This window comes from Gymnoscopelus braueri, assembly GCF_963280865.1.
Source record: "Gymnoscopelus braueri genome assembly, chromosome: 11".
NCBI classification, from domain to species: domain Eukaryota; kingdom Metazoa; phylum Chordata; class Actinopteri; order Myctophiformes; family Myctophidae; genus Gymnoscopelus; species Gymnoscopelus braueri.
This window is the reverse complement of record NC_137613.1, coordinates 2212280-2228444: the sequence shown is the minus strand read 5'-3', so window position 1 is coordinate 2228444 and position 16165 is coordinate 2212280. Positions and strand designations below refer to the sequence as shown.

Below are 16165 nucleotides of genomic sequence, written 5' to 3'. Positions count from 1 at the left end.
ATATGATTGTTCTACTCTGAACATGCAGAGGTCATACAAAACTTGTCTTAACCATTTAAACCACATACGTTGTTACATTAGATATCTTGGCTGAAAATAGCCGATCTACAAGTTCACAGCGTGTCACAACACAAAGCTGTTTGCCTCAATTATACAGGTTGATGCCTTTTTGTTTACGGGAAGACAATCAACGTTGTTCCCAATACGAATTGCGTAGCTTCATCACCACGTAATATCCACGTTCTGAATGCAGTAGTCATGTACACAAACTACAGCTTTATCACCACATAATATCCACGTTCTGAATGCAGTAGTCATGTACACAAACTACAGCTTTATCACCACGTAATATCCACGTTCTGAATGCAGTAGTCATGTACACAAACTACAGCTTTATCACCACGTAATATCCACGTTCTGAATGCAGTAGTCATGTACACAAACTACAGCTTTATCACCACGTAATATCCACGTTCTGAATGCAGTAGTCATGTACACAAACTACAGCTTTATCACCACGTAATATCCACATTCTGAATGCAGTAGTCATGTACACAAACTACAGCTTTATCACCACGTAATATCCACGTTCTGAATGCAGTATTCATGTACACAAACTACAGCTTCATCACCACGTAATATCCACGTTCTGAATGCAGTAGTCATGTACACAAACTACAGCTTTATCACCACATAATATCCACATTCTGAATGCAGTAGTCATGTACACAAACTACAGCTTTATCACCACATAATATCCACGTTCTGAATGTAGTAGTCATGTACACAAACTACAGCTTTATCACCACTTAATATCCACGTTCTGAATGTAGTAGTCATGTACACAAACTACAGCTTTATCACCACTTAATATCCACGTTCTGAATGTAGTAGTCATGTACACAAACTACAGCTTTATCACCACGTAATATCCACATTCTGAATGCAGTTGTCATGTACACAAACTACAGCTCAATAATATCCATGTTCTGAATGCAGTAGTCATGTACACAAACTACAGCTCAATAGAATATATTTTTGGACGAAAAATAGACAAATGCGACAAATAGAGAATCTAGGCGATCTACAAGCTCACAACGCGTGACACGTTGTGAGCTTGTAGATCGTCAGGTATTTTAAAAAAAAAGCCTTTTTTAATTAATAAAAATAAAATAAAATAAAATTAAACACACCATAATAGGGATAATAGCCGGGGTTAACGAGGTTAAGGTTAAACATCAACCTCTGACATGAACATATGCTGTTAATTATGAAGAATTAAGTTAATATACATCTAGTTACTGCCGCTCTCCTCTGCGCTCCGTTAATCATTCTAATCCTGTGTGAAATGATTCATGGTCGTTAAAGATGCAACGATGGACTTAATTAAAAGATTGATTTAACACCCGAGTCTTATAAACTGCACTGCGGTTTTAAACCATTATGTCCGGGAACGCATCTGTGTCTTTTTGAGATCTCTTTGGGCTATTCAAAAATAGCAGATCTACAAGCTCATAGCGCGGCACCGAGTGCCGCGCTATGAGCTTGTAGATCTGCTATTTTTTTTTTATATCTTGACAAATTTTGCAAATCTTTGAATATATATATATATATATATATTTTTTTTTTATTTAAAATATTTTGAGTTAGGGGTCTGTGGCCAAATACATAATCTAAACATGTTTTCTAAATCCTAACAGTATGTTGCCATATCAGTGGTGCTCCAACTTTTCCATGTCAAGGACCACCCAAAATGATATGTATTTGGCCGCGGACCCCCATCTCAAAATATGGTGTTTTCCAGGGACCCCCCCAGGAGCACAGATTAGAGTTTTTAAAAAATCGCTTTAAAACATTTTCCACGATTTCTATGAGCTTGTAGATCTGCTATTTTTGAATAGCCAAAAACATCTTAAAATGACACAGATGCAATCCCGGTCTTAATGCGTTAATTTCCCCACCTGAGCAGAGAGGCTGTGATTAGCTTGTAGACATGATGGCTGTCCCACTCAAACTATAACAATTAAAAACATTATTAAAGCAAATATCCATAATTTAATCAAATAATAGATTAATAATCAATCCTTATGTTCCGCATGTAATTATAGGCCAACAAAAAAAGGGTGAAAATAGCCAATCTATAAGCTTATAAGCTTTTAGATATATTTTCACTTATAATTTGTGCAACGACATATATGACAATCCAGTGGTTAATTAATTTACTGATCTATACTAAATGATCACTCAACTACCAGTGAAAGCTGAGCAGTACTTACCTTTAGAAATACTCAAGTATTCTCACCTCCATATTACATTACATTTTGTTCCTGTTTTTTCGTAAATGAACGCCTTACCCGATCCAACTACAGAGCCACACAAACGCATCAAAAGTAGCGGATCTACAAGCTCGAAACACACCGAAGCGAAGCATTTCGAGCTTGTAGATCTGCTACTTGTGCCATTTTCACATTTTGAATCCTGAAAACTAACAGTTTTGTAGTTTTCCCAAACGACTAGGATGAAAATACAAAGTACGTTTTGTGTTTGACATCAATGCATTGCTGTATTGAAATGTGTATTGATATTTTCAACACAAATACATTTCAATATTTTCCTGTATAAGCAGTAATAGCAATAGCAGATCTACAAGCTCACAAACTCCTTGCATCCTCATCGCGACACGTTGTAAACTTGTACATCTGGGTAATTTCTACTCTTTTTTAAATAGGGGCTTAGAGTACGTGCTTAATCCTACTTTATTCCCTTCCGAGAAATTATGTAGTTGAGTCAACAGTACAATATTTGTCTTGGAAAATGCAATGGAGTGAAAGTCCACTGCATTAGTCCAAATATGAGCTTGTAGATCTGCTATTTTTGAATCGTGAAAATGTGTGCAAATCTATGAATATATATATATTCATAGAAGCAAACATTTGTCAAATATTTTGTTCCAGGGACCTCCAGAAGCAAATATTTGACTTACAAATGTTGGCTTTAAAAAAAGTATATATTCATTCAAAGATATTCACGATTTAGACAAAAAAAAACAGCAGATCTACAAGTTCATAGTGTGAGCTATGAGCTTGTAGATCTGCTGTTTTTGAAAAGCCCAAATAAATCTTAAAATGACCCGGTCTTAGAGGGTTAAGTACAGTACTCAAGTAAACGTGCTTGGTTATTGTCCACCACTGATCTTATTGAACCCTTAATACATTCCTTTAAGTACACTTTAATGTAGAGTGTATTAACCCATTAACTCATTCACTGCCACAATTATTGCTGGCCGCGTTTGCCCACTGCCAGAGATTTTTCATTGAAAAAAAAAAGTACTCAGGAGCCGAGATACAGAATTTTTAAGTTTTAAGTTAACAAGGAAGTGGATGGGAGTGTAGATCTTTAAACAATCATATCTCCTTGGTCTTTGGGTCAAATTTGAAAAAAAAACTAAAAAATATATATATATATTTTTTTTTGATGAAAAAAAATTACGTTTTTTACGTCAGTGGCAGGATTGGTAAACGGGACAAATTACGTTTTTTACGTCAGTGGCAGTGAATGAGTTAAGACCTGAGGCGATTCTTAAAAATGTTTTCTAAATCCTAACTTATTTTTTTTTTTTTATCAAAAAAAAAAAGTCAAGATTTTTCAAAAATAGCAGATCTACAAGCTCTTGTATATCTGCTATTTTTGAATAGCCAAAGAAATCTAAAGTGACACAGATGCGTTCCAGGCCTGAAAGGGTTAAATAAAGTCGGGGGGGCCTTTTCGGTGGCACCGTGGTGTGGGGGAAAACGGTTGTTGTTCTTTTTCAGCGCGCCAACTGGCATGGTCGTGGCAGTTAGCGTTCACGGTGATAAGTGGTCCATCTGCCCCCGACGTGGCAACAGCCAAAGGCAACAGATGGAATTGTTTTCACAATCTGTTTAAACACGGCGTCCATGTTTCTGCTCCCAGCACGCTGGTTGGCTGCTTGGCTGCTTGGCCCCGGAGACGTCGATGTTTGCACTTGTTTTTCTTTTCTCTTCCCGACAAACAGTGCACGCCGGTACTGTACAGTATGGTACTGTACTGTATACGGATGTTAACAATTAATCCATTTAGATTTGAGGCCGATTCTAAAAAAAACGCCTTCTAAAGTTTGAAGTCCTGAAGTTTTCTGAAAAACTCATTCAAAAATTACAACAAATGTATGTTGCTATATACTGTACATAGCAACAAGAACGTTTTTTTTTTGGGAAAAACTTAGATTTACGTGATTGGCAGTGAACGGTTGAGTTTGAATGGACGTAGATCTACACGTCATTTCTATCACATGATCACACATGATCTCTATAGTCATGTGATCAAGACGGATCTGGAAGAAAGGAAGATGGCCCAATGTCTTTCCTATATGTGGCTGCTGTGCATACGTAGAGCCTATTAGATTCACATCAGAGTACTGTAGCAGGGCTCATCCCCATGTTCACCAGGTTCTGTGTTCCCCGGGTTCTGTGTTCCTCTCTTATCTCACTGTGGAGGAACATTGAGCTCTGGGAATCACACAGGTGAATGACATCATGGTTAAATAAGGGCTTGCTGATGTAATAACCACACATTACGTTTTCATTTGACAGGAAGTGATTGGGGTTGGACTTTTAGGGACCTTTGATATAAAAATACATTGTTACCACATTCACTGTCAGGTATTAATTAATTCATCCAAAACTGCCAGCCTTTTTACCTTATTGTGTGTCTTTTAGATGAGGCAGCCATCTTTAGTTTCAACCCGGGTGTAAACAAACAACGCGAGCCTCTCTGCTTTCCACCGGAACAAACATTTTGTAACCACGATTTCAGGGGTTCCGGGACCCCTAGGGGGTCCTCAGAGCTACTATAGAGGTTCCGCCTAATATTTGTGTGATAGGATTTAGTTTTTTTACCCTAGCCACTTGAACCCTAGAATTCCTTTTCTGAGGGGAACATTAGCCGAAAATAGCAGATCTACAAGCTCTCAACGCCTCGCAGCACGAGGCGTTGAGAGCTTGTAGATCCGCTATTTTTGGCAAAGAGGCTAAAAATAGCAGACTAAGTAAAAAACATATACTTTAATCTGAAACACAATTTTATACGATATAGAGTAGGGGGTCCCTGCTTCATCTCTCTCTCAGCTAGGGGGTCCTTGTATTGTCCTGAAAACGTTGAAGACCCCTGGTCTATGTTGTTGCTATCGGCAGTGTTGAATAATGGCCCGTTTTCATCAGAAACACAGTCTGGGAGAAGAAATCCCAGCTAGATGTGTTTTTCTAAATCTCATAACATAGGAGTGGACGGAAGCGAATGTTTTGGGGATGTCGTCATGTCCGTCCATTCCTTCTCTCGCAGTCTGGGGATCATTTGTAGGTCAGGGAAGAGCGTCCTCTAATGTAATCACTGAAAACAACACATTGACGGAAATTTCCGTAAATTGCAGGGAATGTGTTAATTAATATCTCCATTGTATGCTTTACTCTGGGAGTGTTGAAAAAACATCTTGTTCATTTTGTGTCATCTTTTGTTTTTGACAGAGAACCAGAGGACAGAAGAGGAAGAGAGTGTCCATCTGTGAGGACAGAGATGACAAGATGGAGGTTGGTTTCTTCATTATGGTTTCTGACATCTTAACACATTGGCTGCCAAAGACGCATATCTGCGTTCTATTTAATTTCTCGCCTGGCTGCCAAAGACGCAGATCTGCGTTCTATTTTCGTTTTTTTCTTATTTTTAGACCCAAAGACCAAGGAGATATGATATATCAAAGATTTAAACTCCTATCCACTTCATTGTTAACTTAAAACTTAAAAAATCTGTATCTCGGCTCCTGAGAATTTTTTTTTTCAATGGAAAATCTCTGGCAGTCTACAGCCAAAAATCTGAAATAATTCTGGCAGGAAATGAGTTAACTGTGTTGTTCCTTTGAGCTGCTACCACACCAGTCTTTTAAACTGAATGTACAGACAGACAGACAGACAGACAGACAGACAGACAGACAGACGTGTTTTTTTTTTAGTTTTTTTTTCAAATTTGACCCAAAGACCAAGGAGATATGATTGTTTAAAGATCTAGACTCCCATCCACTTCCTTGTTAACTTAAAACTTAAAAAATCTGTATTTCGGCTCCTGAGTACTTTTTTTTTTCAATGAAAAATCTCTGGCAGTGGGCAAACGCGGCCAGCAATAATTGTGGCAGTGAATGAGTTAATAAGCCTTTCCATCACACATTCACTTGATATAATGCTTTCATAATCTACATGTATTTACCTTAACTTGGATGGATGGATGTGAGAGTGTACATAATATGTGCATTTGTACATATTATATATATACACACACACTATTGATCTATCGATCCATCCATCTGATCGATTGATGTATTGTATACAGTATCTATTGGCAATTTCTTTGGGGGGCGCTACCCACACGTTTAGCTGTGTTGATCATTCCCACGAATGCCCGATCCTTACAAGCTGTACCTCGTTGTAAAAGCTGACTAATCAACCATAAACATGATATAAAACACAATTGCAATTGGTATCATTAAAGGGGAGATATAATCAACCCAAGTTAAGTATCCACACTTTTTTGTGGGCAGTTATATTTGTATACCATAACTTGGAATGGATGGATGTGTGACATATATGCTTGTGTACATATTATAGAAAAGTCACAGTATCTATCGATCCAAAAAAGCATTATTTTACACTTTGGCTATTCAAAAATAGCAGATCTACACGCTCGTAGCGTGGCCAAATACATATCATTTTGGGGGTCCTTGACATGAAAAAGTAAGTAAGTGAGAACACTGATATAGCAACACACATTTTTTAGAAAACTGTTGGTACAGTACCTATCGATCCATCTGATCGATTGATCTATATACAGTATGCTTGTATGTATGCATCCCCCCCCCAGGTCCATAGAACTTAAACATTTGATGTTTTCTCATCATCTGTGCCTCCAGCAGCCAGTCAGCAGTGTGTAATCAGTGTCCGTTGTTTCCATAGGAACTGGTGCCACGGGAACGGCGCCAGCGGCGACAGTCTGCCATGCAGAAGAAACCCAAAGCGGACGACACCCGAACCGACTGTACTTCCTGTAAGAGTCCTGGTGACAACGACAACCTCGTCAGGTACGGACAGTCAACACTGTGTGTGTGTGTGTGTGTGTGTGTGTGCGCGCGCGTGTGTGTGTGTGTGCGTGCGTGCGCGTGTGTTCGGGGGTTTGATGTGATTGTAAACGTGCGTGTGTGTGTGTGAGCCATATCCTCCAGATGATTAAAGTTCAGTCTTCATTAAGCTCTTCTTCCTGCCTTGGTTCTGCACGATTGTGTGTGTGTGTGTGTGTGAGAGTGTACTTGTTTTACTATAGTTGTGCGGGCCAAGTGTCCCTACAAGTATAGTAGCATTTGATGAATATGCATTGTGAGGTTAGCTTTAGGGGTTAGGATTGGATAACGTGCCTTATGTATACTTAGTCATGTGACGGTGTCGTGGTTAGGGGTCAAATATTGCTCAGAATTGTTAGAAATGGCAGTCATCAAATCCCCATCCTAACATGTTAATGTCCTCACAAGTATAGTACAAAGTGTGTGTGTGTGTGTGTGTGTGTGTGTGTGTGTGTGTGTGTGTGTGTGTGTGTGTGTGTGTGTGTGTGTGTGTGTGTGTGTGTGTGTGTGTGTGTGTGTGTGTGTGTGTGTGTGTGTGTGTGTGTGTGGCTCCATAGAGAGCCCATGTATTGAAGTGCCACATACATTTGCACAGTTCATTAAGATGTAATGAATCGCTCCTTTCCTCTGGTCTCTCTCCCACATGTCAGCTTAGAGCATTAAACACAAGGCTCCTCTTTGGCTTTGTAAAACTAAAACACCAGAAAAAAATATGTATTTATCTTTCATGACTTAGTTTGCTAAAGATTTTGCACGTAATTCCTCATACTTTAATGTGCGTTTGACTGAAACTCTACTCACCCCTGTGTCTTCAAACTGGCATTGACTCATTGCAACGTTAAACCCAATTTTTCGTAAAAGAAAAACACAAACGACAAGCTAACACCAACGACGCGTTGCCACATGTTGTTAGCCTTGTTGATAACTTGTTCTGTAGCTTGTAGATCTTTTTGGCTAGCCACTCCCTCGGTAGATTCACTAGATTCAAGCCTAATTTCAAATTTTTAAGCCCGAATATGTGTGTGAATGTTTTGTGTTCCCATGGTTTTAGTGGCCGTTCGTTAGACCGTTAAGCCGCTTAAGGCGTAGAGAGGTTTGGCGTTGTCGGCAGGATTGGTGAGGTTTGCTGCCCTGACTCTTTCTATCTTTGCATTGCACAGGTTGTGAGAGAGCCGGGGCAGCCCACCTCACCCCCTCCTCCACTAACAAACCCCCCTCCGTGGCGCGGGACGGGACGGGACGGGACAGACCACCGGGGGCTTAGAGACAGACAGACAGACAGACAGACAGAGGCACATTGGGGTCGTTTGAAGAAAAGGTCGGTTTGTGGGGGTTTTCGGCGGCTCTGGGCTGGAGAAAACGAGACGCCCGGCTCCTCCCCCCCACCACCCCTCTCCCCGCCAACGACCCTCTGAACCCCCGTAACTGGACCATCGGCTGTACCGTGGACAATAGAGCGAGAGTCCCAGGAAATGGTTGAATGTTGACATCAAGCACTATAATTATAAATATACTTATAACCATTAAGATAAGGTTTTAACACATTTAGACCAGGAAATAATCTGTGTCATTTTAGATTTCACGATTTTTCAAAAATAGCAGATCTACGAGTTCATAGCGCGGCACTCGGTGCCGCGGTATGAACTTGTATATCTGCTATTTTTTAATAGCCAAAGAAATCTTAAAATGACACGGATGCGTACCCGGATTGAACTTTGTGTGTGTGTGTGTGTCTGTGCGCGTGTGCGTGTGCGTATATGTGTGTGTGTGGGCAACTCAATACTGTAACTGACACAAACTGCCATATTTGTGGAACACTTCTACGGGCAAAACAAGAAGGAGCACCTTCTCACCGTCTTCTCCCGACTCAGATGTACTTGAACTCTTTGGCAGTGTTGATTTTGACAGCACATTTTGATTTAGTTTTAGTCATAGTCTTTTGAATCAAATTCCATTTAGTTTTAGTCATATTTAAGTCATTCTGAAATGTCCTACTGTTAGCCTAGTTTTAGTCGACTAAGTATCATAAGATTATAGTCGACTACGGTTGATTTAGTCGACTAAAATGTAATGTTGGCGGTGCCTTGATGCCATCATAATGGCTGATTTTACACTTGGTTGCATGCTGAAAATAGCCGATCTACAAGCTCGTAGAGCTTGTAGATCGGCTATTTTCAGAGCGCAACACCCGAGCGCAACCAAACATAAAATGACTTGTCTTTTAGTTCTACTGGATCTCTTCTCCACTAGATCCCTCACTGACATTTGATTTTTATTTGTTGACGAAATTGTCAACATAATGTAGTCTTAGTTTTTATTTAGTTTTGATTTAGTTTTCCTCAGTGGAAAAAGGTCGACCAACATTTTTCGTCATAGTTTTAGTTGACAAATTCAACACTGCTCTTCGGTGGGTGAAAGAATGAACGAATGAACGGAAGACCCCCGTTCTGTCTCAGCGGTGTAGGGATGGATGGGACGGAACGGGCCGGCCTGGCCGCTCGACTCCACTCTCTATCGACTTCCCCTCGTAGCCTCTCATCATCAGCAGCCAATCAGCGGCTATTGATTGAAGTCGCCTCCCATCCAATCACCCTTGTATGTTTCAGAATAAAAAGCCTTTAATTGCCGAGGGACGCACTTGAACCTGCCCTATAAGAAGCTCCCTCACATTCTGGCTCTGGGTGTGTGTGTGTGTGTGTGTGCGTGTGTGCGTGTGTGCGTGTGTGTGTGTGCGCTCGCGCGCGTGAGATTGTCTTCAAGTTTAAATGGAGGAAAAAGTACGTTCTTGGAGAGGACTCAGTGTTTTGTACAGGTAGCACACAGCTCATAACAACGCTACAGTTCATAGCTATTATCGTAGGAACATTATTATAGGCTAGTATAGTGACGGTAAAAACGTTAAAAATAAGACGTCTTGGAAAATGTTTTAGTGTCGTAAGTATTCAGAAGTCTTCCTCTCTCTCTCTCTTTCTCTCTCTCTCTTTCTCTTTCTCTCTCTCTCTCTCTCTCTCTCTCTCTCTCTCTCTCTCTCTCTCTCTCTCTCTCTCTCTCTCTCTCTCTCTCTCTCTCTCTCTCTCTCTCTCTCTCCATATAAGTGACAGTTTGAGTTGACAGCTCGTCACAGAGCCGGCCAGCTTTGTGTCCTCTCATCACAGTCTCAGAGTAGAGTCAGCAGCGCTGTCACCAAAACAAGCTGCTTTCTGACCCGTCAAAGGGCTCCGTGACAAGTGTCACGTCCTGCCCTCACACGTCACCCCCTCCCTTCCCCTCCCTGCCCCAGGACCCCTACGTCACTCCTAGGATGTTTGACGAACGTTCCCCCCCCCAGAATAGGGACGCTGTGGGTTTAAGGGGTTAACAAAAGTGGCATTTTAAGTAATTGTTTTCACAATAATCATATCGCAGGTACTTTCATTTATTGTGAAATTGTCCCCTAAAGAGCACATTTGGTACGCTCTTATTTCACTCCACACAAATCCATTCGCCAAAAATAGCAGATCTACAAGCTCGCAACGCGTTTCGAGCTTGTAGATCGGCTATTTTTGACTAACGTACCCCCCAGAATAGGGATGCTGAGGGTTTAAGTCGTTAACAAAAGTGGCATTTTTACGTTTTAAGCGTATTTTGATTATAGGGATAATAATCACAATATGTTTTTGGCCACAATAATCGTGACATGTAAAATTAAAATGTTGTCCCTAGTCACTCCCTATCCAATCACAGGACTCCTACGTCACTCCCTATCCAATCACAGGACCCCCTACGTCACTCCCTAACCAATCACAGGACCCCTACGTCACTCCACCTGGCTTCCCTACTCTGATTATGTTATTATTCTTCTCAGAAACTTGAATAGCAGTAAAAAAAAAGCCTATCTGTGAGCTCACAACGTGTTGTAATGCTGGTAAATCGGCTATTTTCACAATTTCCGTTCATTTTTAAATAAAACGATACATATTTATTTTTAAATGTCATTTTGCAATAAGGGGCCACAGCCAGAAACTATGGCTATGTGAGGTCCTTGGGGTCCTGCTTTAGAAGGTTCCGTTTAGAAGTAATTTTTAGTTTTTTAAGGTGAGATGAGGTGATTGGTGACTCCTAATGCATCTCAAAACCATCTCAAAGGTCCATTTAAACACAATGCATGGCATAATCTATTTAACCCCTTAAATCGCTACGTTAATTTTCATCTGAGAACAAAGTGATGTGTTTTTGCTCCCGTAGACTTTGAATGCCAGATAGATTTGTTAGCGCCACGATATGATGTACAGTATTTATTGGAGACGTCGGTCAACCATCGATAAATATGTTTTGCTTTTTTGTGCCTACATTCTTTATACAACGTACTGTACTGTATATCCATAAGCCTTGTGTTGTGAACATGCTTTTATTTTTTTTTAGTCTTTAAAAGTCAAGCCAAGCCTTTTAATTTGTACTCAGTGCACATCGTGTTGTTCCATGATTTCTTTGGTTTACAGCAGTGGTTCTCCAAAGGGCGTCCTTGAAGAGGTTCATATAATCTGTCCTCACTAATATGCTCATTATAATATGTCACCATTTCTGTCTATTCACTCTGTGTCTTATATGGTGGGCTGTGGACCGTTCAGAAACCTCAAGAAACCCATTTTGAGATGAGGGGGGTCCGCGGTGAAATACATATAATTTTGGGGGTCCTTGACATGAAAATAAAGTTAGAGAACCACTGTTATCATAGCAACATAATTTTTTTTTCATAAAACTGTTAGGATTTAGAAGACATTTGTAGAATCCCCCAGAAGCAAAGATATGAGTTAAGAATGTGTAAAACGTATATATTTTCAAAGATTTGCACATTTCCCACGATTTTTCAGAAAACAGCAGATCTACAAGCTCATACCGCGGCACTCGGTGCCGCGGTATGAGCTTGTAGATCTGCTATTTTTGAATAGCCAAATCAATCTTATAATGACACAGATAAGTTCCCGGTCTTAATTGGTTAATACAAATAAATAAAAAAGTTTGAAATATTGACCGAACCCTCATACCGATGACGTCACTGGTAGGCAGGTTCCTGAACTGTCCACACAGACATAATAGACAAAAAAAAGGTGCCGTCTTTTAATAAGCAATTTAAAGGAGCAAATAAATGAAGATACAGTCCATGGGTGGTCCTTTAACTCTCAGAGCCATGGGTGGTCCTTTAACTCTCAGAGCCATGGGTGGTCCTTTAACTCTCAGAGCCATGGGTGGTCCTTTAACTCTCAGAGCCATGGGTGGTCCTTTAACTCTCAGAGCCATGGGTGGTCCTTTAACTCTCAGAGCCATGGGGGGTCCCTTAACTCTCAGAGCCATGGGTGGTCCTTTAACTCTCAGAGCCATGGGGGGTCCTTTAACTCTCAGAGCCATGGGTGGTCCTTTAACTCTCAGAGCCATGGGTGGTCCTTTAACTCTCAGAGCCATGGGTGGTCCTTTAACTCTCAGAGCCATGGGTGGTCCTTTAACTCTCAGAGCCATGGGGGGTCCCTTAACTCTCAGAGCCATGGGTGGTCCTTTAACTCTCAGAGCCATGGGGGGTCCTTTAACTCTCAGAGCCATGGGTGGTCCTTTAACTCTCAGAGCCATGGGTGGTCCTTTAACTCTCAGAGCCATGGGTGGTCCTTTAACTCTCAGAGCCATGGGTGGTCCCTTAACTCTCAGAGTCGTGGTGGGGGGTCTGTTTGAGAGAACCACTGGTTTACATTACATGCCTTTAAAGGGATTATTTTTTAATTTCATATTTTTTTATTGTGTTGTATTAATAAATGCATATAGCTGTGATATTGAGTCAGAATGTGATAGTTTTTTTGCTGCTGTTTAGTTGTATTAAGTGAAGTGTTGTAGAAATGACTCGGAGCTTTAATAAACTCTTGACTTTTTCACCTTATTGCCGCCGTGATGAATGAGTGTGGGCGGGGTAATTAATTGTATATAACGGGGGGGGGGGGGGGGGGGGGGGGGCTCCGTTTGTGCGTGTAATGACCTCTGTCAACCCTGATTTATCACCTGGGGAACTGTGACCCTCTGCTCTGTTTGGTGGACCCCCCCGGATAATAACACCCTGGACCACCAGAGAGGGGGGTCCGTTTGTCTGTCTCTCTCTGTTTCTCCGTTGCTCTCTCTTGCGCTGCCTCTCTCCTCACTCTCTCTCTCTGTCTTTCTCTCTCTGTTTACTGTATCTCTCTCTCTGTTCCTGTCTCTCTCTCCCTCTCTCTCTCTACCACCGAACCGTTACACCTTCCATACGACAGAGAGAGACAGAGTTAAATACACCACATACCACATACTGTACAGCGTGATATTCCAGTAGATACCGTACATACACAATGAAGTTTGAAGTTGTGAATTAGACGAGGGTGTTTTCTGGCAGAGTGCAATTTTAGAAAAAAGGAAACCAGACCAAAACGTAAAGTGTAATTGTAATGTAAATGTAATTCATATATATAAATCCTTTAAGAATATATTCTTTTTTTTAATTAGCGTGTTAATAAATACTAATTTGAAATGTTTTGGTAGGACATGATTTGTCCCAATTCTCAAGAGTGTGTGTGTGTGTGTGTATATATTTTTATAATTGTGTATCTATTTTGTCATTTACATTTGAGGACCACTATTTCTACAGTTGCTACAAACCCTGTGATATCTAGTCATTTGGGGGATAAACAAGAAGTTGAAGGGTAATGATGTACCGTGCATGTTCACATCATATATACATGTAGATGTGAACATGTATCATGTTCCCATCATATATACATGTAGATGTGAACATGTATCATGTTCACATCATATGTACATGTAGATGTGAACATGTATCATGTTCACATCATATGTACATGTAGATGTGAACATGTATCATGTTCACATCATATGTACATGTAGATGTGAACATGTATCATGTTCACATCATATATACTTCACATTATTTCCAACCATACATTTATTCTTTATTTATTTACCATTTAGAAAAAACATCACAATTTAACTCTCGAGGTGCCCACAAGGTTTAGGTTCCCACTGGATATGTATTCCGGAGACCAGAGCTGATCTACAGGCTCAGTTAGCTTGTAGATCAGCTCTCTGGCCTCTAAAGCTACACCCCGCCACACCATGGATAATAAATGGAGTGTCTCTCTTCATCTCCTTTGCTCCTACAGAGAAGAACTAGAGAGAGACGCTTTCCTCTCACAATCTGCTTAACCCATTCAATCCTGGAACACATCCATGTGTCATTTTAACATTTCTTTGGGCTATTGAAAAATACAAGCTCATAGCTCTATGAGCTTGTAGATCTGCTATTTTTGAAAAGAATATTGAACATTTGTGCAAATATTTGGATAATTTAAACAATATTTGTAACTCAAATATAAGCTTCATGGGGGTCCCTGGAACAACATATTTTGAGATGGGGGTCCGCGGCTGAATACATATATTTTTGTGTGGTCCTTGACATGGAAAAGTTTGAGAACCACTGATATTATAACAACATACGTTTTTCAGAAAAAACTTTTAGGATTTAGAAGACATTACATTACATTACATTACAGTCATTTAGCAGACACTTTTATCCAAAGAGACAATAAGTGCATTCAACATAGGTAGGGAACAAAACTACTAATCACCAGAAGCATTAAGTGCATTTTCTGCTAAAACAGGCAACTAAGAGCATACCTAGCGCTAAGGTAATAGTGACATATATCAGCTACACCTACTTTCATAAAGAAGACATTTGTAAAGATTTGCACACATTTTTCATAATAAAAATAAATAAATAGCAGATCTACAGGCTCATAGCGCGGCACTCTGTGCCGCGCTATGAGCTTGTAGATCTGCTATTTTTGAATAGCCAAATACATCTTAAAAATGACACACAGATGCCTTCCCGGATTGAATGTGTTAAACGCAGAACAAACCCCCCTCGTGTGTGTGTCCTGTGTGAGGGGATGAATGAGTTTATTTATACTTTAACAACAAGTACAGGAACAGAGAGAGGTGTGTGTGTGTGTGTGTGTGTGTGTGTGTGTGTGTGTGTGTGTGTGTGTGTGTGTGTGTGTGTGTGTGTGTGTGTGTGTGTGTGTGTGTGTGTGTGTGTGTGTGTGTGTGTGTGTGTGTGTGTGTGTGTGTGTGTGTGTGTGTGTGTGTGTGGAGCAGGAGGAGATGGAGCATTGCACCGTGGAGAACTGTAAATGCCCCCATCCCTCATCCTCTGCCCTGGGTCCATGGGGAGGGGGGGGTACGGGGGGGTACAGCTGTGTTGTTCTGTTGCATTCTGGTTCTTTTAGGGGGGGGGGGGGGGGCTGTAGACAAGGAGGGAATTAAAGAAGAGACAAAAACTTATGGGGAACTGTCAGAGAGAGAAAGTAACTAAGTACATGTACTTAAGTATTAGGTACTATACAGTACTTAAAGGACCACTTCACCATGCTCATGATAATATGAAACCCTTTTTCTTTACTCACTCGTTGTCTCAGAGGAAGGCTGTGGACAGTTCAGAAACCTGCCTTCCTCTGACATCATCGTTAGGCAGGTTATTTCTTTATATATATATTTTTTAAAACAAGATTTAATATGTATTTGTTTGTATTAACGTGATAACAGTGGCTTCCATCATAGCATGCTGACTTTCCTGTAATAGAGTAACAGAAGTCTTGACGTCACTCGTTCATCCCCTGGGTCCTAAAGTCATTTCTCTATGGAGAATAACATTGGGTCATCTTAGAATCGTCTCATATAAGAATTGTGGTTCAAAAATAAACAAACTGTCTCTGCGATATTATCAGGGAGGAGGTTCTGTATCGTTTATGATAGTGGGTCACTCATATTTGATACAGGCTGTTTCTGGTGAAAATGTAACTAATTTGGCGGAAGTAACATTAACGTAAATGTAAACGAGTCAAACCGTCGGGATCATTAGTTTATTTTTGGAGCACAGTTCTTAATTGACGTGATATTAAACACGTCTATGGGGATTCA

General features: G+C 40.5%; 1 protein-coding gene across 1 annotated transcript in view; it reads left to right on the top strand.

Annotated features, from left to right (window-relative positions):
- Positions 1-16165, top strand: part of phf14 (PHD finger protein 14) — a 162621-nt gene that overhangs the window by 86959 nt on the left and 59497 nt on the right. Inside the window, exons 17-18 of the mRNA XM_080441968.1 lie at positions 5544-5606; positions 7020-7144. Of these exons, the coding sequence (XP_080298094.1) occupies positions 5544-5606; positions 7020-7144 (188 nt within the window). The remainder of the gene's footprint in view (positions 1-5543; positions 5607-7019; positions 7145-16165) is intronic.